The sequence below is a fragment of the Carettochelys insculpta genome, chromosome 19 (assembly GCF_033958435.1).
Source record: "Carettochelys insculpta isolate YL-2023 chromosome 19, ASM3395843v1, whole genome shotgun sequence".
NCBI classification, from domain to species: Eukaryota; Metazoa; Chordata; order Testudines; family Carettochelyidae; genus Carettochelys; species Carettochelys insculpta.
Window position 1 is genome coordinate 26,449,124 of NC_134155.1, and position 26,839 is coordinate 26,475,962.

General features: G+C 51.3%; 2 protein-coding genes and 1 long non-coding RNA gene across 5 annotated transcripts in view; 1 reads left to right on the forward strand and 2 right to left on the reverse strand.

Moving 5' to 3' along the window:
• LOC142022936 (uncharacterized) overlaps positions 1-3,696 on the forward strand; it is a 22,615-nt gene extending 18,919 nt beyond the window's left edge. The window contains exons 2-3 of the long non-coding RNA XR_012648082.1: positions 2,232-2,293; positions 3,567-3,696. This is a non-coding gene — a long non-coding RNA (uncharacterized LOC142022936). The remainder of the gene's footprint in view (positions 1-2,231; positions 2,294-3,566) is intronic.
• TBL2 (transducin beta like 2) overlaps positions 1-9,289 on the reverse strand; it is a 17,831-nt gene extending 8,542 nt beyond the window's left edge. The window contains exons 1-4 of one of the 3 annotated variants that reach the window (XM_075013288.1): positions 9,131-9,289; positions 4,421-4,551; positions 3,881-4,065; positions 2,436-2,587 (exon numbers count right to left, since the gene is read on the reverse strand). In XM_075013288.1, the coding sequence (XP_074869389.1) occupies positions 2,436-2,587; positions 3,881-4,065; positions 4,421-4,551; positions 9,131-9,245 (583 nt within the window). In that variant the 5' untranslated portion in view covers positions 9,246-9,289. Of the gene's footprint in view, positions 1-2,435; positions 2,588-3,522; positions 3,653-3,880; positions 4,066-4,420; positions 4,552-9,130 lie in introns of those variants that run through there. The other 2 variants (XM_075013290.1, XM_075013289.1) reach the window with 2 other exon arrangements.
• Positions 9,290-10,568: 1,279 nt separating this feature from the next.
• Positions 10,569-26,839, reverse strand: part of MLXIPL (MLX interacting protein like) — a 63,564-nt gene continuing 47,293 nt past the window's right edge. Inside the window, exons 11-17 of the mRNA XM_075014137.1 lie at positions 21,584-21,758; positions 19,426-19,541; positions 18,875-18,994; positions 18,311-18,438; positions 17,760-17,883; positions 13,182-13,311; positions 10,569-12,250 (exon numbers count right to left, since the gene is read on the reverse strand). Of these exons, the coding sequence (XP_074870238.1) occupies positions 12,129-12,250; positions 13,182-13,311; positions 17,760-17,883; positions 18,311-18,438; positions 18,875-18,994; positions 19,426-19,541; positions 21,584-21,758 (915 nt within the window). The 3' untranslated portion in view covers positions 10,569-12,128. The remainder of the gene's footprint in view (positions 12,251-13,181; positions 13,312-17,759; positions 17,884-18,310; positions 18,439-18,874; positions 18,995-19,425; positions 19,542-21,583; positions 21,759-26,839) is intronic.

The window sequence follows — 26,839 nt, forward strand, 5'->3', positions numbered from 1 at the left end:
TTTGGTGAAGGTATGTACCTTGGCCTCTCTCCTTAGAACATTTTCTGTGGTATCTAAGTGCCTGGCTGTAGGCAATAAACCACTTTACCTTGAATGATTCCTTGACATATGTGCTTACTACTTATGCTAAATAATCTGTTCCACCATGCATTTAGCTCACACCCCAGGCATGACTGCACAGCAGTGTAAGCCTAGACTCAAGCCTACCCCTCTTCTTTCATCTACAAACCAACTGTTAAGGAAGGGCTCAAACCTAGGATCCCAGGACCTCGCAGTACTGGAGAACCTAAGACCTATTGCTGTCTTTTGTGTACATGGTCCCAGAGGTCCTCTGGACATACCCCAGAGCTCCTTAGGGTAACTTCCTTAATCATCATGTGAACAATCTGTGAAGCTCTCTATTGCAGAAGCCATGGCTCCCTTTGCTACTCAGATCAGTACCAATCCTGCTGTCTACTGAACAGCAGTTTGCAAGCACACAGAGTGCTTATAGGTTTTTAATAGAGACAAATGCAAAGAAGCTTTTTGCAGAGAGCTGCTCCCTGCTCACAGAAGAACACACCCAGGCACCTGTGCATACATAGCTTCAGGATGGGCAGGGAGGAGAGAAGTGACTGAGTATAGCACAGCTCCTAGCTCAGCATGGCTGAGGGGAGGGATGAACTGCAACATCCTGGCCACTTACCCTTCCTGCAGGACACCCAGCAACATGAGTTGGGGAGGCAGGTGAAGGGTTTGCTTGTGTTCTTTCTAAGCACGGTGTGAATTTAAATGTGTTTATGCACAAGGAAGAATGCTGTGTCGTACCCCCCGCCCCCCAACCTTACAGAAACATTCTACAAAGAGGCCCAGGCGAGGGGGAGCTCAATGTGAAGTGGAAAAGTACATGCATGTGTGGAAATGTGATACGATTGGCTAAAGGTTCATGTTATATAACTACCATGTGCTATAAAATCTTGGAGGGGTAGCTCCTCTCTCCAGGAGCTCTGGCTGATTTCGTACCAGGTGCTCTCTCTCTCCCTTTGTGCACACTGAGTAAAGTTTTGTTGAACTGAATTGAAGAGTCCACATTCTACCCAACATCTGACTCATTTGGGTACCACAGTTTCCCAACACAGTGAATGGGAACCAGTACCAACACCTCTTTGTAGCCTCCTGTCGTGGTGACTCCAGCCTCCCCTTGCTGCTGATCAGGGAGTAGATGGCTCTGAATGGCCAAAATGCTGAGGGATCTTCCTCCCGCAGCCATGCTCCCCCTCTTCCTGTAGTGCTTGGTGCCACTCTGCTCTCTGCCCAGGGTTAATTTAACTTGGATCTGTGCACTGCAGCATGGACACAAGAAGCCACCCCCTGCGGCTGCATGTGCAGAGCACCCAGTGGCACTGCGAATGTTATGAGTCAGAACCAGTCCCAAACTTTCCTACAGCCTCCCAGGAATCTCTTAGCTCTATCTTCTGGGGGTGTGCTGGGAGCACAGATACGGGATCCAGGAGGGGTGCTGGAGTACACTGCACTCCAACCCCTGGGGCTACACTTCACCTCTGCAGCCAGCAGCATAAGTGAGAAACACTGGCAGGTGTTCGTCCTCCAAAATCTACGTTATGTCAAAGTTCAAAACAAATACATGAATAAATCAACCAAACAAAAAGCCTTCACTGAACATCCCATTTTAAAAATTTAAGAATTGCTAAGTTTCATTTTAATGTTTGACAACCCTGGAGACTGATGTGCTAATCATCCTGCCAGTGTGACTCAGCCACCAAAGGACCCACTTGTGCAGCTTATGCACTTGTGCACCTTATGACAATGGAGTCCCACTGATAACATGTGTGCATGTCAGAGTTAGGAAACAAGGTGGGCAGTAGAGTTTTCCCACACAGAAACTTATTCATAAAGCAAGAGTATTGGTAGACACAATGGGAGAGGGTTACTTTGACTTAGATGGACACCAGAATCCTAGGTTTCAATGTGGGCCAGAAAATCCTTAAATTAGAGTTAAAACACAGTGCAGATGTTCAAGACCAGGATTCTCTCAAGCAGGTTAGCTAGGAGCCCTACTACTAGATTTAAACTGCCATGTACACAAACAAAATCTGTGGATCAGATAGTGGGTCATCTGTGGGTGTGTACAGTACCACGAGCAGACCTCTTTGCAAGCAGAATGTCTGAAGAGTCAAGAAGGGAGAACACATGCATTGGGAAGTAAATGTGAGCATCACTGTCTTTTACAGGAAGAGCTCCTTGTGAACACTAAATAGACATATTCAACCCATGAGAAATAGAGGCAGAAGAGGTAAGTGATTTCTTGAAGGTCACTCAAATTGTTACTGAACTGGAATTAGATCCCAGGTGTGTTCAAACCAGCAGCTGCTGCTCTTCAGAAAGTTCAAGAAAATGGCTCAAAAGCCAAAAGGGGGACAACCCTGTCTCTGTACCTGTCTCGGCAATTCCGATGTTGATGATGGGGGCTTTGTGCTTCTTTGGGAAGTCTTCAGGGACTGCAGTAAAAGTAAAGTTGCCATCCTCCTTCTTGGTCATTTTAAAGACACGAATGGTCTCTCCATTTGCCAGCCAGGTGATGAAAGCTCTGAATGAAGGAAGGAAGTCATTTTCTATAGTCACCATAATGAACAAATCACTGCAACCAATGTCTCAGGCCACATGTAGGCATGCTCATCTCACATGAAGCCTATTTTTGTGCACCTAGCTAGAATGCAAGGGATAAAGCTGGATGGCTAGAGGCAACCAATCCAGGAGCCTGCTTTGAGTTTTCCTAGCCTGTCTCCCCTTTGCAATGATCTGAGTGTAGCTCTTTGCATGGAATTTAGCACCAGTCAGAGGTCCCATATGGCAGCTCTGATGACTGAATCCCCCAATTGGCCCCACAGTAGGTAGAACATGGGCAGCAGCAGTACAAGCTTCCTCACTACAGCTCTGACCCAAAGATGCCTATTCTCAGAAACAAAGGGGTTCCATAGCTCATTCTCCCTTTGTTATTTCTGAGAATGCCAACAAGTGTGACATCTAGTGGCCATGCTCATGGTTGCTTTGGTGGTGCAGGCACCTGTCCACTGGATATTACACCAAGACCCCAACTCACTCCATACAGCCAGAAGAGAACTTTTGATCCCTATCCTTGGTACTGGATGCAAACTAATGAGGTAGAAGGTTACAGCACAACCTAGGAAAGATGGCAGCTTCTGGAGTCATTACTGAAGTTAAGGGGTTTAGCCAGTTTTCTTAAAGACCACAGACTCTGTTGACCAATACTGTTTCTTTCGGTACAGACAGATGGGAGTACATCTGGGGTCTCATCTTGCACTTAGATTGTAAGTCCCTTGAGGCAAAGGCTGTCTTTTTGTTCTGTTTGTACCACACTCAGCAAAATAGGGCCTGGAGCCATGGCTCTGAGGAGCTAAAGACTCCAGAAGCATTTGCGCCTTGCATGATGTTAACCTGCTAAGAACAGGTCTGCTCACAGCACAGGCCTGAGGTGCCTGGGAAGTGCTGCTGTTTGCCAACCTGCACAGTTAGCTTCCTAGTTAAGTCCATTTTCCTGTTGCCAGGCCTGGATGGTTGGGAGAGGAAGGAAGATGCTGAAGTCAGAACCCAGTCTCTGGGACATGGAGAGACTGCAGGAGTAGGAACAGGACAATTTTGAACTCACTAAACCCTGTGAGAAGAGGAACAAATTTTCAGGTGAGGGAATATAATTACTTAGAGCAATCAGCAAAGATCTAATTACTAATAAATCTTCAGGGACAGAACATGGTGGAGAAGATCTTGCTCCCGCCTCAGTAATAAGAATGGCTATCCTGCCAAGTTAGGAAAAGTCTCCTGTTTTGATTCTTGCAGCCCCACCACTACAGCCACCTCACACCTGGAATCTGGGCTGAAGCGGACCAGTGTGGCATGGTCCAGTTCCACATTGGCTCTCATGCAGCGGTGCTCACGCTCCAGGAAGTCCTTGGTGCTCCAGATCCGGACCGTGCGGTCATCAGCACAGGACACCAAATACTTTCCATTGCTGCTGAAGTCGAGGCAGGTTACGCTCCCACTGTGACCCTGTGGAAAGCCTACATGATCAGCACCAGCTTTTTGTGTGATGAATGGAACAGGTAATCTGCCTGCTCCATCCCAGACTGCCATGGCCTGCTGAAGGGCCAACTGGCCACAGCTGCTGTCCCGTAATGTAAGAGAGCAAGAAAGAAAGAAAATGTGCACTGCTTCTAAGTCTCCAACCATTACTTAGAGGGTTGGGAACATGGGTATCATATTTGGACAGCAAATCTCTAAGCAGGTGTGAGCAGAAGCATAGAAATCTGTTTGTACCTGTTCCCATGCATCATGATTAGTCCATGTCTGTTACCAGGCCAAAAAAATACAGGTGCTGATGTTCACCAACTGATACGCCAGTTACCTTGAGAGCAGCAGCTAGGAGTGGGTGTGAGAAGTCATGTTGCTGAGGCTTATCCTTGCGGCTTCGTTGATGCTGCTTCTGTTTCTTTGGTCCCAATGTCTTACTTACTGCTTCCCCATTTACTTTCTGGTCTAGAAAAAACAAGAGAAGAAGCATAAACTGATTTCCTGACATCTGTACCTCATGAGGAAGCAAAGACACCAACAAATTCAATAAGCCAGAGCCACCATGTGCACTAGAACATAGAAAAATTATGAAGCAGTTCTGGTGATACGACATTCTGTAGAAAACCTCCTCCCTCCTCTTTGCTAAGAAACTGTCACCTGATAGATGGCTTGGATAGCCTTGTAGCCAGACAGCCAGCCCCCTCTCAGACCAGCATTGCTGGGAACACAAGGGAGCCAAAACAACAGGGCACTTAACATAAATTCCAGCACAGCCTTTGAAGCTGTGAGAAGCACAGGTGTGCTGCTACAGTGTGCCTCTGGGAACATATACAACGATTAGGCTCACAGCAGACAGAGAAGCTGTGACAGACATGGCTCTTAGCCCCTACTAAATAACGTGATGCACACACACCAACATCCTAGGTGGGAAAATACTTACCCTAATAAAAGGAATGTCCAGTAGTCGAAACTTATTGTTTCTCTCCCTTGCAAGTGTAAACTACTCTTGCGAGAGCTGGCGTCACCCAGACAGACCAGCCCCAATTTGGCATAAGAAAGGAGAAAGAGAATAAAGGAGTACAGAGGTATAAGTATGGGACCTACAGCACCATGATTTTTGAGTGCTTTTCACTATCTATCTGCTGGTCAGATAAGCGACAGCCTCCCAAGGCTTCTGCAGCTAAAAGGGTCCCTAAGCCTTGTCCCTTATTCGTCTTTCCGCGGAACTGAGTGACCGATCCTGGCTTGGCACCGCTGGAATCGAGAGATGCAAGGAGGGTAAGAAGCACCCACACCTGATCTCCTATCTTTAGTGTACACATATTTTGAAATAGAGCTCAAAACTTTGTTTTCTTTCTTTGGGATAGTGGCTTCAGTTTTGTAACTTGTTTGTGTGTGTAACATCTATATATTTAAATAAGTAGGCACTAGCAATTTTGTAACCACCTGATTAGAATCTAGTTTAATAAATTTTGGTAACCGTTTGTGCATAAGCCTGACTTGTTTCTCTGGTTTACTGTAAAGCAGCCAACACAATTAAAGAACCTCAGCCGTTTTGGCTATAAAGCCTGGCCATTAGGTGAGAGTACTAAGAGCCTAGCGTTGAGTTGTGCCGCCTCCACGGGGCAAACTCTTGGGGCGCCTGTCAGTCAATCCTGACTGCACACTGCGAAGGGGCTCTGAGCTCTAGCAGTTAAAGTCACGGGTGTTTAGGACCTTGGGGCATCCGTCAGCCTAGCCCGGGCTGCCCGCCGCAAAGGGACAGTGCGTCCTAGCGGTTAAAGTCACGGATGGTATAAACGGGCATAGCTGGCACCTCACCAAACATCCTTGGCCATCGGCTAACAAGCCTCTAAAAAGATATTCTCACATTAAAGGGAAGTAAATCAGTTATTCCTGTGAAGGGTGTGTTCTCATAACATACTCTGCCTTGTATGAAAGCTTTCTTATAAACATAAGAAGCAATTGCTTGCACCACATATTGCTAGAAACATAAAACTGAAAATTATTCTCATGAGTTAATACACAATGTTATTGTATAATGACAGAGAGATAGCTGTGTTTGTCTGTATTCTATCCAAACAAAAAAAAAGTCATGTAGCACTTTAAGGACTAACAAAATAATTTACTAGGTGATGAGTTTTTGTGGGACAGACCCACTTCTTCAGATCATGAAGAATTCTTCAGATCATCAGAATTCCACCAGTCATCCTATGCTCACAACCATATACAGTATGAAAAAAAGGCACTTGGGTTTCTACCCAAACCAAAACTATACCGGTGAATCTACTGGTCTCTTCCTATCCTGGTCACTAAGGCAGACCAGTTCTTGCACTAAGCAACAAGAGCAGAGTGTATTGTGACAAGGTAAGGCTGGGAGGGGGTGAGAACAAGAAGGAAAAGCAGGGCTGGCAAACAAGCAAAGCATGAGCAGCTTGGGAGTAAGCCACCCCGGGGCCAACTGGTCCCACTTAAGCCTGCTTTTAAAAGAACCCTTTCCCCAGTAGGACAGGGGGAGCGAGATGATGATGACGACGACGACACAGAAGCAAAAGGAGTTTTTCCTGGAGGCACCAGAGGAGGAGAGGAGTGCTCAGCCACAAGGGGATAAGGCCCTGCCCAGGAGGCCAAGCAGACTGATCACATAGGAGGAGCCAAGCCAGGAAGGAGAACATACTGCTACAGCTGTCACTGCCACTACCTGGAAGAGGTATGGGGGTGGTGAGGAATTGTCTGGGGAAGTGGCCCAGGGAAGAGCTGCGGCGTTCATAATGAGGGGAGCCCTTCCCCACCACTAGCAGCCACATAGGGGCCTTAGGCCAGAACCTGGAATGAGTGGGTGGGGCCCAGGTTCCCCCCCAGACCACCATCTCCCCCCTCCCAGTCTCAAGAAGGGCAATGGTATCCTGGCTGTGGGATAGTGGACTAAACAGAGGCCCAGAAGCGAGGTGAGTCTTGACACAGTATTTACTGAAGAAAGAACACAAAACAGGCTTACTCTTCAGAGGTAAAGAAAATAAGGTGATGTTAGCAAATTAAACACACTCCACTATTCTTAAAATCAGGCCTACACTAAAGGGAAAGGTCAAATTAAGATATGCAACTCCAGCATATCCAATTAATGTAACTGGAATCCATGTGCCTCAGTTTGAACTTTCACGCTGCCTCCATTGCAAATGCTCCCATCAACTTCCCTCATGCCTCACAAGGAGCAGGAGAAGAGGGGCTGATGGGGGCACCAGGTGAATTCAATTACCATATCTTTACTGGACATGCTAAATTGAACTCCTGAAGATTGAATACAGTAGTGTCAATCTTCTCTGTAGTGAAGACATACCCTAAGAGTCACCTTGGTCCAAGGGGTAATTAAAAGGAGGGTTTAATTCAGGCATGTCTGGTACCTTATTCTGCTCCACAAGCAGAAGAGTAAAGCTACATCAAGGTGGCTTACTACATTCCAGATTATGTAGATAGACAATATTCAATAACCTCAGGACCCAGACCCCAGAAACAGACTTGTCTCACAATGGAATAAAGCACTGACATCCTGGCCAGCAGATGTGGCTCTCCCTGTAGCTGGATGCTCAGTCATCATCAGTTCCTGGCAAACTTTCACTCTTAAAGAAAAAGAATCTAGCTGGTACCAGCAAAAATGTATTCTGGGGACTCTAGGAAAGGTAGTTATAAAAATGAATCAGGAGAAAGCAGAGATGCAGTGCCAAGATACCGCAGAGAGCTCAAACATCTGCACATGATGCCTTTTATAATGAGGCATCAGTGAGCAAGATCTACCCTGCACCTCCTCCTACACTTCTCCCCCAGACCAGAATGCTCTCTTGCACTCCTGGCCCCTGCACCATGTCATAATCCCCTCCTTCAACCAAAGTCCCTCTCAGCACTCACCCCCTAGCCTGCACCAGCAGAGCTGATAGCCCCTGTGGGCAAGGTATGGTGGGCCCTGCTTTAAACCCCCGGGGAGGGGCAGAGCCTGTGGCGGAACTGAAGGCAGTCAGCCCTTAGTGCCCTGCTCCAGGCAGCACTGGCACCTCTCCCCACCCTACACCTACCAGGCCCTCCGAGACACTCAGAGCAGCACTTCCAGAGCGTTACAAAAGGGCCCTGGCCATGCTCCCTGTACCACAAACCCTTGAAATGTGCAGTTTTGAGTTGTGCTTAACTCACATCAACACAAGTTGAACGCAACTCAAGCTTCTGCTCCCCTGCGTGGCCCCAGTTCACTCCCCCCATGACGCAGCTCTGGCTCACCCCCATCTCCTGCTCAATCCTCCACAGGGCCATGTAGCCCTGGCTCGCCACCCCTTTGCCCCCCCGCCCCACAGCCCTATCCCACCCCAGGCTTAACTCCCCTTCTCCTCCCACACCTGTAACCAACCTCCAGGCTTAACCCTCCCCAGCTGTGCCCCTGAAGGCTGGGGCTCACCTTTCAAAAGGAGCTCCAGGCGCTCCTGCTGCTTCCCCAGCTGCACAACATGTATTCCACGGGGGGGAAAGAGCCGCCCCCGACTTGTGCGATACTGGAGTTATGCGAGAGTGGGGGGGGGGGCACGACCCCGGCATAACTCGAGGAACTGCCGTAGTTTTTCATAAGGGGCAGAATAAACTTTCTTCTGCGCACCACGTGTGCGGGGACGCGCACCACGCACAGAGGCGCGCACGGCAGCCAGTCAGCGCCGGGATGTCTCCCGGGCAGCGGCCCGAGTGCTCCGCGCGCGGGGAGCGCTGGGCCCAGGACCAAATGCCCCCCTCACCCCCCAGTCGCAGGCCTGGCTGCTCCCCGGCGCGCTCCCCGGGACCGCTCGCCAAAGCCGAGGAGCTGCCCCCGGCGCGCTCCACGCTCTCGGGGCTGCGGGGCCCGCGGCAGCCGCGACAGGCTCCAGGCAGCTGCGCTAGTGCCGCGCTCCGCGGAGCAACACCGGCTCGGGGCCGCCGCGCTGCGACGCCGCGGGGCTCTGGGAACGCGCAGCCGGGGCCTCATCGCGCCAGGGAGGCGCCCACCGGCCCGGCCCGGCCCCGCCCCGCTTACCGGCCGGCTCCCCGGCGCCCGGCCCCCGCGGCGCGCCCCGGCCCAGCGCCGCCAGCAGCAGCAGGACCAGGGCCCCCAGCAGCACCGAGACGCCGATCAACGCCGCCACCTCCATCTTCCCGCCGCCACCTCAGCGCGCGGGGCCGAGCACGACGCGGCGGGGACGCGCACGCCTCCGTGGCGTTCAGCTTCAAGGGGCGGAAACTCGCCTGCGCACGGGAAGAAGCGTCATCTTGACGCATGCGCGGGGATGCTCTGGAAGGTGCCGCTCAGTCTGACAGTCCTTGTAAAGCGGCCCCTGGCGGAGGGGCGGGCTGTGCCGCACTGCCCTGCCATCTGCGCATGCGCCTTGGAGGCAATGGGCAGACGCGAGGAACAGGGCGGAGCGAAGGCTGGAGATCCCGGGTCGGATCCCACCTCCGCTGCGGGTGTCTGTGTGACCCTGGGCGGGTCCCCCGTCTGTCCGGCGGGGAGACTGCACTTGTCCGACCTAGGGAAGGCTGCCCTGCGGCTCTTGGTAGCATGCACCCGCTCCCGTCTCGCCATCCCGCACAGCACCCTGCCCTTAGGTGGTGGGGAAACTGAGGCATGAAATGATGCGATGACTACCCATCAAACCAGGAACAGAAAACCCCGTCCAGAGTGCCGCACTCGTGTCAGCCCAGGCCACCAGAGCTGCTTTACTGCCTCCTGTTTTCTGCTTTTCCCTGTACGCACAGATTGCTATAAAAACTGCAAACCTTCCCATGGCTCTTAGGAGATGCTGTGGGCACTGTCTGGGGGAACACCAACCCTCCAGGCAGCAGTGCCAGGCCAGGGGAGTGCTGTAGGCTCCGGCTGGGTCTCATGAGCATGGGGAGGAGGCCATGGGGAAGGGAAAGACACAGTCCAGGAGGGAGGGTGCATTGCTACTGGAGGAGATAGCTTTGCTCAGGTGAGTGACTTCCCCATTCTACTGCCCCACCCATGGCCTGTGCTCAGAGCTATTCTTCTTCATTGTAGTTGATACTTTGTCCTGTTTTTGTGATTCTGTCACACCTTACATACCGGGAGCATTACCCCGCTTCTTACCCAGGTTGTAGCTACAGCTCTTGGACTAGGAGATTGTATTCAGGCACAGCAGCTGCAGACACCTGCATAGTCATAACCACCTGAAATATGCCTGGAGCTGGTGCAAGACTTCTATGCACTGCTCCCTTGCAAACCATCCATTGACAGTGTGGCCCACTCAGTACACAAATGAGTATCACGGAAGGGTTCAGGGAAAGGAGTCCTTTGTTGCAGACTTTTTGCAGCAGGAGTCCTGTTCATGCACTGAGCTCAGGACATGGAGCCTGTTGCTCAGTTCCATGTGTTTTTCTAGAGGCAGCAACAGGGTGAGAAATGCTGGAAAACCGAAGAAACACACCATCAAAAGGAAGGAAGAAGCCTCTTTATCACAGAGGATCTGCTATTGCATACAGAGCCAAGGACACAGCAGGGGAACCCTTGCTAGGGGTATATTCCTTCCGCAACATGATATCAAATGACATTGATGGGAAAACTCCAGCATCCTAGAATGCCCCAAAACTAAAAGATAGAGAACATTTGCCTAGGAAGCACCTATGAAGGGGAATCCCAGCAGCAGCCTTTGAGCTGCTGTTCCAAACATGAGAGACAAGAAGACACATTGCTCACACATATAACAGGAAAAGAAGTGAAAAGGCAACACAATGCAGCAGGAGACAACTGAGCCAACCAGTTATTCAGATGAGCACAACAAGATGGACGAGTTTTCTTCTGGCTTGTACAGTATTCTCACTCCAGAAGCCAGGTTCAGAGTTCAAATCACACTAAAAGGGGGGTGGAGATTCCAGCAGAGATGTGACCAGAACAACCACTACTTAGAATTTAACACTCACCAGCCAGAGTAACCACTGAGGCCTAGTGTGGACATGGGTGTTACTAACAATGGCCTGGAGACTAAAGGAACCACATAAAGGATCTAGATGGTTGCCCAGAGCCTAGGACCTCATGTACTAAACAGAAGCAGCTATATTTGTGAAGAGAAAGCATGGGCAGTGAGAGATGCTGACCTTCTCACGGGGCATCTTCCATGCAATCACACAGCGCTTCATGTGCTCCTTCCATCGTCAGCACTTCTGTCCCAAGGACAGGTGGGGGAACAAGGAACAAGCATCTGGCTGCTGAGGTGGGCTTTTCTGTGGCTTTTGTGCTCTTGCTACCCCTGGGCCTCAGGGAATACAGTGCCAGGTTCCATTGCTTGGTCCGGAAGATGAAGCTTCAGGGAGACAGAAGGCCCAAATCCCTCTCCTCAGGAGCCAGAGACAGCCAAGTGATTCCCTCCCATGGGCAGTGACTGCTGCCTCTCGAGCTGAGCAGTGAGCTAGAGAAGGTGCTCTCCTTTCAGCGGATACCCTGAGCTCCTCTGAGCCCCACGGGGCCCTGCTCTCGCTGGTCATCAGCATAGCGTGTCACTTGAAAAGTGCAGCCAAGAGCTAGTGTTCTCACTAGTGTCACCTAGTTCCCTGGGAGTACACGATGACAGAGCCCTGCCTCAGGCAATGTTCAGTGTTTGCCTAAACAATCCACATTCACATTTGGGAGCGTTCCTCAGCTTCCACTTGGTGAGTCACCAGCCTTTGCTACCCCGCCTCTCGTTCAGATTAGAGCACTCCGGGGTTTCATTTGAGGGCAGCATCTTGTGGAAGTTGTTCTGAAAGAACCAGGTTTTCCAGGACCATCAGCATTTCCCACCATTTCCTTAGTCTGTAGTCTTGCATGGTGCTATTTTCAGGTAAAGGATTTTGCTAGGCAAGGCTCTTCTGGACATCAGCAGCACCCAGTTTGTTTCCTTTTGCCGACAGCCTCCTACCCCAGGGATGGGGGTGCAGTATTCATGAGACTGAGACTGCACCCCCATCTTGTTGGTGAAGGCACATGGTATTTGTGAAGAAATGGACCATCTCACCAGATGTGAAGGGCGCCGTCCTTCTAACTAGGAGGCATTGTTGCTGGGATCTGTCCGCATCACAGCTTGGGTGGCCTGCTCAGGTACACAGGCCGGATCAGTCAGGATGGAAGTGGAAATGCTCAGCTGGCGGAGAGAGCTCAGGACAGCTGTGGAGACAAAACCAAACGGGATGAGTAAGTGCCCTCTGTCCGACTGGCTCTAAGTTGCTTCAGGCAGCCTGTTTGCTCACCACAGGGCACAGGAACCATTATGTCCAGCCATATGGCCCAGGCTCCACACTGGTCAAGCCAGCTGCTGCACAGGATAGTGCCAGAATGCCAATTTAATGGGCGGCTATGACATAACCTGCCCCAGGTATGCGTTTTGCTGACCCCTGACAGGGCGTAAATCCTGTCCCATAGTTATTCTCTGTACCTTTGTCTGATCCCTTATGGAATCCCGTTACGCTTGGCCTTGGGAAGCTGATGTGGCTAAGAATTCCACAGCCCAGCTGGGGGATGTGAAAAGTTTTGCTCCTCTTTCAAAGTCTGCGGTGTGCAGGCTTTCCCTTTACCTGCAGTATGAGACTAGCAAACCATCGCCATCCCTGCACTGAAGCTGCACACCAGGAGAGTCTACATCCAAGAAGCCAGCCTCCCATCTCCCCATCCTTCCAGTCCTGACCTTGCCCCCTGAACCACATCCCAGCATGGCAGGTCCCTACCACTGAACCCCGGGTAGGATAGAGACTGAACTTCCCTCTGGCCAAAGTCAGGAGCAGGAGAACCAGGCTGAATTAAGCTGGGCAGTAAATCCCTTGCTGGTGGGGGAGAACATTACTGGAGCAGTTTTGAGCAGCCCAAGCTGGCTCTGATAGTGCCGCTCACCTGAGACAGCATCCTCCTCCTTCCTCCTCTCCCTCCTCCACCCCTGGCATGTGGGCAGCCCCATCCCAATATAGTTCTCCTGACCGTGGCTCTGAGCCAGCCTCCCACCCAGCTCAGGCATGACCAGCTGGGGCTGCAGGTTGGCAGCCAATGGCAGACAGGGTCAGCCCCACTTTTTGCAGGGAAGCAAGGACCAAGTGGGGCTACGTACTGGGCCGAAGTGCTGGGAGGGAGCAGTACTGGTCCAGCCAGGCAAGTGATGTCTGGCTGAGGCTGTCCATGCTGGTTGTGGAGACCATGCCATTGAAGGATTCAAACAGGGGCCGGATGATGATGCTGAACTGATGGGAACAGAGCAGTTAAGGACTCCCCTTCATAAGGCAGAACAGACTGACCGGCCCTCACATGCACGACCATCCGTACGATTTAGGGAGCCTATGCAGTACTACTAAACTAGGGACCCTGTGCCTGATGGCGGGTGGGGGTGGGGATGAATTTTTAGAGATGTGATTTTATTCTGTTCAGCAACACACTAGTGAAACGCACTTTTAACTAAAGTCCTGTTGACTAACACAGTAAAGTTAGAAAGTGAGGAGTTGGAAAATACCTGTTAAATGGCTTCATTACCACCTGGATGGCTCTTGCACTGGTTCTGCTAAAAGGCCTGGCAGACTTTTTCAATTTTAATAACAGAGTGGGAGCCATGCTAGTCTATGTACTACCACAGTGAAAAGCTGTCAAGCAGCACTGTAAAGACTAACAAAATAATTTATTGGGTGATGAGCTTTCGTGGGACAGACCCACTTCTTCAGACCAGAGCCAGACCAGAGCAGACTCGATATTTAAGGCACAGAGAACTAAAAACAGCAATCAAGGTGGACAAATCAGTAAAAAATTATCAAGGTGAGCAAATCAGAGAGTGTTTTGATGTCTGTTTTGTGCCCTTTAACTCTTTGTCTGAGAGAATTTGAAGTCTGTCCAATATACAAAGCATCTGGGCATTGTTGGCACATGATGGCATGTATGATCTTAGTTGAGGAACATGAGAATGTGCCCGTGTTTCTGTGAATAACCTGGTTAGGTCCAGTGATGGTATTGCCAGCATAGATATGTGGACAAAGCTGGCAGCGGGCTTTGTTGCAAGCCACAGCATCCTGTTGGGAACAAGGACAGGTGTCCTGAAACCAGCACCAGGGAGCGGGGTCCACCAGGGGTGTGGATACCAATAGTGTGGGGGGCCCATGTTCACCATTTCAGGTCTGCCATAGTCTGGTCACAATGTGATTTGTGAGGTATCAGCTGCGTCTACACATGCACGCTACTTCGAAGTAGCGGCACCAACTTCGAAATAGTGCCCGTTGCGTCTACACGCGTCGGGCGCTATTTTGAAGTTAACTTCGACGTTAGGCGGCGAGACATCGAAGTCGCTAACCTCATGAGGAGATAGGAATAGCGCCCTACTTCGAGGTTCAACGTCGAAGTAGGGACCGTGTAGACGATCCGCGTCCCACAACGTCAAAATTGCCGGGTCCTCCATGGTGGCCATCAGCTGGGGGGTTGAGAGATGCTCTCTCTCCAGCCCCTGAGGGGCTCTATGGTCACCGTGGGCAGCAGCCCTTAGCCCAGGGCTTCTGGCTGCTTCTGCGGCAGCTGGGGATCTATGCTGCAGGCACAGGGTCTGCTGTAAGTTTGCTCCTGAAACATGCTGTGAGTCTGGAGTGCGCTCACAGAATAAGCCCTCAGAAATAGCAAAAGGGCTGTCACCAAAGACCTCGCACATCATCCCTGAAGATGCTTCCCACAGCAGAAACACAGATAGTGTCGGCAGGACATTTGGGCTAATGGTTTCTGTTTTGGGATATATTTGTATCGCACAATAGAAACCGTGTGGCCAAACACCATGCCCAGAATAGAGGGCTATTTTGAGTGTGGTATTGCATGCGATAACCCCTGTCGTATGAGAATTGGCAGGAAATTCAAAATAAGCACTTATTTTGACCCCGGTGCAGTGCAGTTTGGGTTCGAAATAACATGCCTCAAAATAACATAATTTGTGCACCACAAACTTATTTCACCTAGGGCTACACTTCACCTGAAAGGGGCTTTGGCTCTCACACACAGATGGGCTGCACCCCAGTGGGCAGGGGTGTTCCTCATGGAGAGGAGGAGGGTGTAAGATAAGACACAAGAGCTTCCCCCTTCTTCTCCTTGCTCACCTGACCACATGCAAGTATGCTTGTTTGGAAGACAGAGAGAGCTCATTAAAGTGTGGGGAAGAGGGGAGGTTGTAGGCCGAGAGGAGGCAGCCTGTGAAATGGTGAAAGTGTTTTCCTTGCAACAAACCCTGTTGCCAACTTTGTCCACATGTTTATTCTGGGGATACCATCACTGGACCTAACCATTTTAGTTACATGATCAAAGGCACATTCTCCTGCACTTCCAGCAACATTATATATGCCATTTTGTGCCGACAATGCCCTGCCACTATGTACATTGGACAAACTGGGCAAAATCTTTGCCAAAGAATAAAGGGACACAGAACAGACATCAAGAAACTCAATACACATAAGCCGGTCAGTGACCACTTCAATGGAGTGGGCCATTCTGTTAAAGACCTGAGAAGTTGTGTCCTGGAACATAGAAGATTTAAGAACAGATTAGAGTGAGAGATTTCTGAGTTAGAGTACATATTCAAATTCGACACATTAACAGGTGGTATGAACAGAGACATCAACTACAAGGACTGCTTCCCTTCCTTTGCTTGTAATTATCTCAGACAGGACAATTAACATCCCCCCACCTCTCACCCCCTTCCTTCAATCCTATTTGATTTTTCAGTTTTTATTGCAAATTTATTTGTTTTCGTCCTCTGTACTTATAACTGTCAGTTTGTATTGGAAATGAGATTGATCTGATGAAGTGGGTCTGTCCCACAAAAGCTCATCACCAAATAAGTCATTTTATTAGTCTTCAAAGTGCTACATTTCGGCTGCTTTGTTTTGTGAAATGGTGAGACAAACTAGTTTTGCTTTTAGAACTATCAGCCTTGGTAAATCTTAGGACTTAGCTTGTAATTGTCTCACTTTATTTCCTTTTGTAACCAGCTCTGGTTTTATGCTTTCAGCACTTGAAATCACTTACAATCGCCCGTTCTCTGGTTAATAAACTTGCTTGAATGTTTTGCCCCAGCCACTGTGTATTGACTGAAGTAACTATGGACTCTCTGCTCAGGTTAACCAAGGCTGTGGCATGATGAGCTTACCTTGCTCCATGGGCTTTTGAGCAGTATGAGATGCACATTTCTGAGGTGCATGACTGGGACTGGGGGATTTGCAGGTGTCACCCTGACTATCTCCACATAAGGAATGTGCCAGCAGGAGCTCAGTAGTGCTGAAGGATTTGGGGAATGTGTCCTTTAGAGATCACTGGCATGAAAATGCAAAGGTGTGCACATGTAATGCCTTGTGAACAAAGCCTGATGGTGAAGCAGTTGAAGCAATGAGGTTTTGTCTATTGTAAACAACATGTTGTAAAGTCACAATGTAAGAATTGTAACAGCAACGAAGGGTCCTGTGGCACCTTATAGACTAACAGAAAAGTTCTGAGCATGAGCTTTCGTGAGCACAGACTCACTTCATCAGAAGCTGGTCTTGGAAATCTGGTCTTGGTTATTTCGTGAGACTCCACCTTGGTGGATGCTGTGCCTAGGCCCAGAGCTGACTGTCACTATAAGCTGAAGCCACAGGGAGCTGGAATCACAGGGTTTTGCCTGCAGCAAAACCCATAAGACAAATGGGCAGCAGAGTACAGCAGACAGGTGGGGTGGCTGGCAGGAGCAAGCAGAATGCTAGACCAGCACAAAGGGGGCGTTGCCTCAGGCTCAATGAGGGAATGCATCAGGGTGATGCATCAGGGCCTGCACGGACTGCACAGAGTTGTAAGTGGGGCATTTGAAGCGGGTAGGGAGAAAGTTTGGGTGCATGGATTGGATCCTTGCAGTATTGGAACGGTGAGCCTGCGACGCAAAGGGTACTGCTCAATCCATGGTTACTTGGGAATTGGTTATGAACTCTGGGTGTGGGATTTTCCCAAGCTAATGCCATGTGACTTTTCTGCCTCTTTCATTACAAGTTTCTTTTCTACACTCAGACTCTGGGCTTGCGAGTGGGGAAGCATTGCCTCTCCGAGGTGCCCAGAGCTATGTGAATTTCCCAGGCTAGTGGATGGGGGCTTGGACTGGTTCTATGTGAGATGGATGAAAAGGAACCCCTAGGTGTTGAACCTGGCCCTGGCTGCTGCCAACTCCTTCCGGCACCTGGGTTACATCCAGATCTGAAGAAGTGGGTCTGCCCCACAAAAGCTCATCACCGAATAAATTATGTTGTTCGTCTATATAGTGTTACATGACCGTTTTTTTGTTTTGTTAGAATACAGACCAACATTCTCTGTTACCCTGTACACAACTCATGAGTGGCTGGAAGAACCTTCACATGCTATTGTCTAAATGATCCGAGCCAGGAGCGTCTGCTTTTCCCTAGCAGAGCAGAGTAAGATACACCCTGGGTTGGAGCATGAAGAGGCACAGAAACCATGGACCTAGAATCATTTCCCAGCCTCCAGCCCCTAGCAGGCCTGGGGAACACAGCCCTGGCATCTCCCTGCACGAGGTAACAGGAGAATGGGGCTGTAATGTGTCCATCTTTGGCACTCCTTGGCACCCCAAGAAGCTGCAGGGACCTCACAGGGCGGGCAGGAGCAGCGGGGTGGTGAGGCCGCCTCCAAAGGATACAACCCAGAACTTCCAGTTCTGCAGTGTGCAGGAGCGGACGTACTCATCAAACATGTTGCGCATCTGGTCGAAGCGCTGGCGGGTGATGGGCACCCCTGTGGCAGGTAGCTGCTGCTGGCACAGGCTGCAGGGGCACAAGAAGAAGGCGTTTGGCTGGCTGGGCTGACAGGCGCACACAAAGGGGTTGGCAATGGGGAGAGCAGTCACCATCTCACCTGGGACCTGGCTCTCTCAGCCCCCTGCCACGCCTCAGCCTTGTGCAGGAGGGGCGGGCTGACACTATGGCCTAGGCGTGGCCAAGCTGATCACCAGGGCTTAGCAATTCCAGGGCTGATGGTCGTCTAGGGGAAGCCCCACTTCGGGGACATGTCAGCCAGCAGGGGTGGGCAGCACCCCCATCCTTGGGGCACATGTAACATCTCATTCAACAGCCAGCAGCCCAGTGCCCCTTTGCCCCATAGCGGGCGACTAAGTCAGCACTGCAAAGGACATGAGCCCTCCTGAGTGGTCACCCTCGGCAGCACACTGCCCTCCCCTCTCCTCTAGCCTACTTGATAGCAGCATTGAGCTCCTCGATCTGCCCCCGCAGCCGCTGCGCCTCGTCCTGCAGGGCGGCCCTCTCCTGCTGCAGCTTGCAGATGTACTCTGCTGTTTTCTGCAGTGTGGTGGCCTTGCTGACCTGTGGGACCAGATGTGAGGGCTGAATAGGGCTGTTTTCTGGGGGCTGCCTCAAGCCCCCCCTCCCACTGTTCTGCCTCCCAGGAGGAAGAAGCACCCTAGTGGGGAGCTGGGCCTGCCAGGGCTTTATGGGAGATACAACCTCCCCAGCCCCCTACAGGGGCTGCAGGACCCAGCTGGTTGGCTAGTGCAGAATGCCCCATTCCAGGTCAGTGGGACAGCCAGTAGCCAGGGAAAGGGGCTGAGGAGGCAGTTGGCTGGGGACCTAGGGCTGCAGGGCAGCACTGAATGATTGATGCAGCCTGAGCCTGGTGTGCCTGCTGCCAGCCTGGGGCATCGTGGCGAGTACAGGCTTGGTGCTGTGGGCACTGGGTGTCCCCAGCAAGCTGCCATCCTGCCCTCCGTGCCCATGTGTGCTTTATGCCACACGCACTCACCTTGAGGCAGGGCTGGGCGCTCAAGGTGCTCACCAGCCCGTGCAGGGTGTCAAAGCCCAGCTTGATGTTGAAGCGTCTCTTCTGTTCGGCGGAGATGTGCGTGATGCGGCGGTTCTCCAGCTGTGGGGCAGCGGCAGAGTCAAGCACCCCACAGCCAGGGACCTAGGCCCAGCACCCCTCTTCTGAGCCAGGGCCAGCACCAACCCACCCAGGTCACAGCAATGGCAGCCCAAGGAGATATACATCTCATAGAGCAGGAAGGGACCTCAGGAGGTCACTGAGTCCAGTCCCCTGCCCTCTTGGCAGCATCCCTGACAGATTTTTTGCTTTGTTTTTTTTTTAAATCTCTTTGCCCCCTCAAGGGCTGAACTCACACCGGTGGGTTTAGCAGGCCAATGCTCAGACCACTGAGCCATTCCTCCCGCCGCAAGGGCTGGGAAGCAGGGCAGACTGGAGCCCTGGGTTGGGGTAGGGAGCTGTGCCCCCCTGGAGCGTGGGCAAACAGGAGACACCCCACAGGGAGCAGCTGTCCCCCGAGGACTCTTCTGTACCTTGCTGGACTCTGGCGGCTTGCTCCGGCTCGGGGTGGAGAGATGCAGCGAGATCCCAGCAGCCAACCCCCCAGATGTCACTGGGGAGACTTGCCCAGGCTTCAGCCAGTCAGTGGCTGGAAAATAAAATGAGACTCTTTGGGGAAGAGCTGAGTGGGCAGCACCAACTAGCCCCTGGACCTGCAGGAGCTGGGCGTGGAACCACATGACTGCCCAGGCAGGGTCCTGCGAGCCTCATGCACAGGGTAGGCTCAGTCTGAATGACTGAAGGGTCCTGCCCCACTGCAGCATGGAGAAAGAGGGGCAGGCACTTGGAGCTGGCTGAGAGGCATGAGTGCAGAGCTGGGGACAGACTGGCGAATGCCAGGGGCTTCAGAGGTGGCATCAGCGCCCCATAATGTTTCAGCGTGGGGAGGCGCTCCTTCCGGACCATGCAGTGGCAGACCAGCCTGTGCCGTGAAGCAGGGGAATGATGGCACATTGACACTGATCCCAGACACTGTCCCTGCTGATCTTAGCTTCACTCAGATCATAGTCCGAACTGCTGACTCTCGCTAAGCCACAGGCCTCCATAACGTCCTGCAGCAGCGAGTCCCAAAGCTCACACACAGCATCCAAAGACAGGAGTCATTCAGTCCCCTCTGTGGTGTCCCCTGGGTTCACTGAACACCTCTGTGTGTGTGAGAGAGAGAGAGTCCATTCCTCTAGCCAGACCTCTGCCAAATCTCCTCAGGCTGCTTTTGGCTCCCAACAGGCCTTCTCTCTGACATGCCAACAGCCCTCCAGAGCACTTCCCTCAACAGGATCTCAGTGCTTTCACTCAGGCAGGTCAGCAGCAAGCCAAGAGAGATACCACGCGCCCTGACGCTAACCAGTAACAATGTCCCTCACACTCTCCATTGCTCCTGTCTACTCCCACTGCAAAGGGTGACCTACATGTGCAAGTGATCCCAGGGAGGACAGAGCAGGAGAGGGAGGAAAGGGACAGGGGTTCCCACCAATTTCAGAGTTGCTCAAAAATGCCAGTTATGTTCCCTGTGAAATTTTGAATTGTTTGAATTTTCTTCTTTCAAATTTTTCCAGCAAAAAACAAAAACCAAACCAAACCAAAAACCTTCAAACCATTTCTGGCAAACATTTTTGGGTTCTGAAAAGTAAACAGAAATACCTTTTACAAAAATTCAAAAATTGTAGCTCAAAATGGACATTTTTGCTGGAAAAAACGGTGGTTTCTTCTTTTTTCCATTGTAAAAAGAGAATGTTTGCAGCAGAATGAAGAGTTACGCTGAACATTTTCCATCTGGTGAAAAGTATTGGAGGGGTAGTCGTGTTAGTCTGGATCTGTAACAGCAACGAAGGGTCCTGTGGCACCTTATCGACTAACAGAAAAGTTTTGAGCATGAGCTTTCGTGAGCACAGACTCACTTCATCAGATGCTGATCTTGGAAATCTGCAGGGCCAGGTATAAATAAGCCAGAGCAAGGGTGAATAATCCCCACACTTGCTCTGGCTTATTTATACCTGACCCTGAAGATTTCCAAGACCAGCATCTGAAGAAGTGAGTCTGTGCTCACGAAAGCTCATGTTCAAAACTTTTCTGTTAGTCGATAAGGTGCCACAGGACCCTTCGTTGCTGTTACATCTGGTGAAAGACGCTTTTTTGCCGAAGAAACACTGAGCCGAAGATTCCAGCTGGCTGCAGTGGTTTGCTCTGCTGGTGACGGAGTAGCTCCAGCATTATGACTCCTCCAGCTCCCCCAGGGGCTGGGCCTGGGCCTGCACTGCCCACAGAGCCTGTGGGGAGCTGCCTGCCAGAACCCTGCCAATTAAGTCCGCATGGGTCTGGCCTCTCTGAGGCAGCAGCGTGGCAGCAAGGCCGGCTCGGGTGTGGTGTCCCTGGTCTGACTCAGTGCCGTAGCTTTTCTAGCCTCTCTGGTTTTCTCACCTGCCTGCCTAGTCTCTGTTGTTCTGCATTGTCCCCCTCAATTGAGTTAACAAGGGGAAGGGGGCCTTCCGGAGGATCTCAGGGGTTGGGGACAGCACCAGCAGCCTACATCTGGGGGAGCCATCTCTGGGTGGATTTCCCCCTCGTTAAAGGCAGCTGCGCCTGCATCGCCTGTTGGGGCCTGCACTCTCTGGAAATCACCATGCTGCTCACCACAGGCTGCCGGCGGGGAGAGCTGCTCCGTCTTGGGGACAAGCAGGGATCCTGGGTGCACCACAGTCCGTGTGATGTGAACAGACTGCGAAGGGCTGGAGACTGGAGACAGCCCTGGACTCAGCTGGTCCATGCAGGGCAGGAAACCAGAGGGGACTTCGGCAAGGCCCCCTTCCTGCAGAGAAAGAAGCCGGAGAGGTGTTTGTATTCTGAGCCCTGTGGGCAAATGGCTCAGGCCTGCAAACCTGAGGCTGAGGGTGAGAAGCGGCCAGGGCCTTTACCCAGCACACAGGAGACTTGCTCGTTAAAGAATCTGCAGCGGCTTGGCACTAGTATAGAGGAGAGCTGGTCGCTGCCTGCGGGGCTCACGGTCAAGCCAGACCTGCTCTGTGTAGGGCATGGGCTGAAGGAAGCGCCACATCTTTTCACAAGGTCACAGCAAGATGCTATGGGCCCTGCAGCTCCCAAGGACTGGACAAAGGACAGGCCCCAGCTGTCCCAACTCTGAAAGCTGACAGCATGCCAGGCTGGTTGTTGGGTGCTGCATGACTGGTACTGCTGGGGCAGCCCACCCCAGGGGCACAGGGCCATGGGAGATGGCTCTCGCAGCTGCCCACGGGACCCTTTGACACCCTGGAGCCAGGCAGTGGGAAACGTGATTTTTTAATTTCCCCACTTGGAAATGCAGAGTGCATAACACCAGCCTGGGTACCCAGCCAGCTCTGCCAGTAACCACTGCGGCACTGAGGTGGCCCCTTCGTCCAGCCCCAGAGACCTCCGCTCTGCCAATGCTCCTTGTTCCTGTCCTGACACCCTCCGACTCATCTAGCCCCAGAGCCTCTCACTCCTGCCCGGACATGTCCCCTGCTTGTCCAGCCCCAATGCCCCTCACTCCTGCCCACATGGTGGCACCAGGCACTTTGGTTTCCTCAACCATGAGGTCTGCTTGTGAGAAGAAGAGATGGGGTGCATCTATCTCATAAGGACAGCAGCATCTTTAGACACAGACTGGCTAACCTAGTGAGGGGGTTTTAAAGTAGATCACAGAATCACAGGGCTGGAAGGGATCTCAGGAGGTCATCTAGTCCAGCCCCCTGCTTCAAGCAGGATCAACCCCAACTAAGTCATCCCAGCCAGGACCTTGTCCAGCCGGGACTTAAAAACGTCTAGGGATGGAGAATCCACCACCTCTCTAGGCAACACATTCCAGTGCTTCACCACCCGCCTGGTGAAGTAGTTTTTCCTAATATCTAACCTACACCTTTCCCTCTTCAACTTCTGACCATTACTCCTTGTTCTGCCATCTGACACCACTGAGAACAGTTTCTCACCCTCCTCTTCAGAGCTCCCCTTCAGGAAGTTGAAGGCTGCTATTAAATCAACCCTCAGTCTTCTCTTCTGTAAACTAAACAAGCCCAAATCCCTCAGCCTCTCCTCATAGGTCTTGTGCTCCAGACCCTTAATCATTTTTGTTGCTCTCTGCTGAGCCTGCTCCAGCAAATCCACATCCTTTTTATACCAGGGGGCCCAAAACTGGACACAATATTCCAGATGTGGCCTCACCAGTGCCGAAAAGAGGGGAACAACCACTTCTCTTGATCTGCTCAAAATGCTCCTCCTAATGCACCCCAGTATGCCGTTAGCCTTCTTGGCTACAAGGGCACACTGTTTACTCATATCCAGCCTTTCATCCACCATACCCCTAGGTCCCTTTCTGTTGTACTGCTGCTGAGCCAGTCAGTCCCCAGCCTAAAACAATGTTTGGGATTCTTCTGCCCCAGGTGCAGGACTCTACACTTCTTGTTGAACCGCATCAGATTTCTTTTGGCCCAATTCTCCAATATACCCAGGTCCCTCTGGATTCTCTCTCTACCCTCCAACATATCTACCTCTCCCCCTAGCTTTGTGTTATCTGCAAACTTGCTGAGAGTGCAACCTAGTCCCTCATCCAGGTCATTAATAAAGATGTTGAATAACACCGGCCCCAGAACCGAACCTTGCGGCACTCCGCTTGAAACCGACTGCCATCCAGATATTGAGCCATTGACCACTGCCCGTTGGGCCCAACCCAAGCCAGTTTTCTATCCATCTTTTAGTCCTTTTATCCAATCCGTACTTACTTAACTTATGAGCAAGAATGGTGTGGGAGACTGTATCAAAAGCTTTGTTGAAGTCAAGGTATATCACATCCACTGACTTCCCCATGTCCACAGAGCCTGTTACCTCGTCGTAGAAGCTAATCAGATTGGTCAGGCAGGACTTGCCCCTAGTGAATCCATGTTGGCTACTTTTGATCACTTTACTCTCTTCCAAGTACTCCAAAATGGTTTCCTTCAGGATCCCCTCCACGATTTTCCCAGGGACTGAGGTAAGGCTGACTGGTCTATAGTTCCCTGGATTGTCCTTCTATACCCCTGGCTCATCCAACAGGGCAGGAGACAAAAGCCCACAGGAAAGTCCAAAACATGGAAACTTGGCTGAAGAGCCAAAATGGGAACATATGAAATTGCAGCACGGCCAAAGCAGAAACCAAGGGAATAGAGAAAATGTAACAAACATCCCCCATGTCTGCGCGGGGGACAGGAAGAATAACAAACATTAATGAGTAACACAGATACAACAAACCTGGCACTGCAGAGACGTCATCGGATCACTCACATGCTTGGCAAGAAGGATACAGCCTGTTTGGGAAGCAGAGGCATGAAGGATGGGGAGAGAAGTTGCCCTGGCTAACAGAGAGGTCTGCACTTGCACTGAGACAGAGGAGGGAGGCAGACCTGTCTGCAAGTCTCGGAGTAAGGAAAGAAAAGGGTAGAAACCAAGAGCGAAGCCTTGGGAGGGATTTACTACAGACTGCCGACCCTGGAAGGAGAGGCGGATAAGCCTTGTCTAAGCACAGCTAACAAAATTGTTCTAAGCACAGGACAGGGTGGTGATGGGAGATGGTGATGGCATCATGTGCCAGCAATGCCCCTCTGCTATATACATCGGACAAACTGGACAGTCTCTACGTAAAAGAATAAACGCACACAAATCAGCTATCAGAAATGGCCATATACAAAAACCCGTAGGAGAGCACTTCAATCTCCCAGGTCACACAGTAGCAGACTTAAAAGTAGCTATCCTACAGCAAAGAAATTTCAGGACCAGACTCCAAAGAGAAATTTCTGAGCTACAATTCATCTGCAAATTCAACGCCCTCAGCTCTGGCTTAAACAAAGACTGCAAATAGTGGGCTAAATACAGAAGCAGCTTCCCCTCCCTTGGTGTTCACACCTCCAGATCAACTGCTGGTAGTAAGCCTCACCCTTGCTGACTGAGCTAACCTTGTTATCCCCAGCCTTGCTCTGGCTTATTTACCCCTGGCCCTGCAGATTTCCAAGACCAGCATCTGATGAAGTGAGTCTGTGCTCATGAAAGCTCATGCTTGAAACTTTTCTGTTAGTCTATAAGGTGCCACAGGACCCTTCGTTGCTTCAACTACCCAGACACCTGTTGGGAAAATAACACAGCAGAGCTCATCTTGTCCAACAGGCTCATGGGATGCCCAGAGACAGCTTCCTATTACCAACAGAGGGGAACGCGGCTGGTGAGTGGCTGCCCTGGATTTCATTCTGAGGAACAGGGATCCTACTAGCTGAGAATCTGAAGGTGGAAGGCAACTTGGGTGAAGGTAACTGGGAAATGGCAGAACTCACAGCTCTAAAGAATGGTAGGAAGACAAATAGCAGAATGAAGACAACTGACTTCAAGAAGGCAGACTTTAGCAGACTTCCTTGGCAGGTAGGAGCCCACTGGCAGCCAGACCAAGGGAAAAAAGAGGTGGTTTTTCAAAGGGCCCTTGAGCACAGCATCCTGCTGCTAGGACAGAGAGGAAGGATGATAAGATCCACCCCAACTTAACCAGGCGCTCTCCAAGGGTCCAAAACTCAAAGCAGTGTCATACAGGAAGTGGGAACTAGGTCAAATTGCAAAAGGTGAATCTAAACAAACACTATGAGCAGGTAGAGACAAAATCAGATTAAACTAGCTAGGGATACAAAGGGTAAGCAGCAAGCATTTTACAAACGCATGAGAAGCAGGAAGACCGGCAGGGACAGGGAAGCCGAGTAACAGATGTGGAAGGAAAGGCAGTAACAGAAAATGCAGCAGTGCCTGAGGTGTTAAATGCCTTTTTTATTTCAGTTTTCACCAGATCCTTCAAATTGCCACTGAAGTCCCAGGGCTCCTGCCTGCCGTGGTGGCAGCTTTGAAGGTTGGGCTCCCAGCCCCCACTCCTCCACCCAAGGCCCCATACCTTCCAGGAGCCCAGAGCCAGCCCCTTGCCAAGGACACTGGGCACCATGCAGGGTACACCAGTAAGTCCCAAGGGCTACGTTTACCCCAGATATTAGGAAGCACTTCCTGACTGGCAGGGAGGTTCTGCACTGGAATATGTTGCCTAGGGAGGTGGAGGAACCTCTGTCATTGGAGGTTTTTAAAGCAGGTTAGGAGAACATCTGGACCAGGGATGGTCCAGATAACAGGTGCCAGTGCTGGGGGCTGGACTAGATGATGTCTCAAGGTTCTTTCCAGCTCTGCTATACCCCCATCTCATCCAGCTCCAGTGCCCCCCAGTTCCACCACACCCCTCACCACTGCCCTGACACACCTCCAGCTAGTCCAGCCCCAATGTTCCCCAGTTCCACCCTGCCCCTTGTCCTGCCCTGATCTGCCCTCTGCTAGTCCAGCCCCAGTGTTCCCCAGTTCCACCCTGCCCCTTGTCCTGCCCTGATCTGCCCTCTGCTAGTCCAGCCCCAGTGTTCCCCAGTTCCACCCTGCCCCTTGTCCTGCCCTGATCTGCCCTCTGCTAGTCCAGCTCCAGTGTCCCATTTTATGTGCCCGTGTATCTATCGGTGCCAAACATAATGCCAGGGGGACCATGTGAGGTGTCTAATGAAAGCTGATGATGCCCTGAATCTATGTATGCTACTTATATGTCTGTGCCACATTTGTAGGTAAAGTTATAGATTTTTAGCTCTGTAGTTATATTAGAAATATTCAGAGCCAAGAGTACACAATGGGAGGAGTGATTGCCACTCCAGCCAGGGCAATGGACTATAAACAAAGACGTAGATGGCCAATACACATATAAGCAAGTTGGGACTGTCTCCTAGCATTCATTCAATGGCACTTTGCCACAGCAGCCTACCTGGGTCAGGTGATGCAGACTTTCCAGTGCCTGAGGGGAAGAAGAAGGTTTTTTTTTTCCCCATA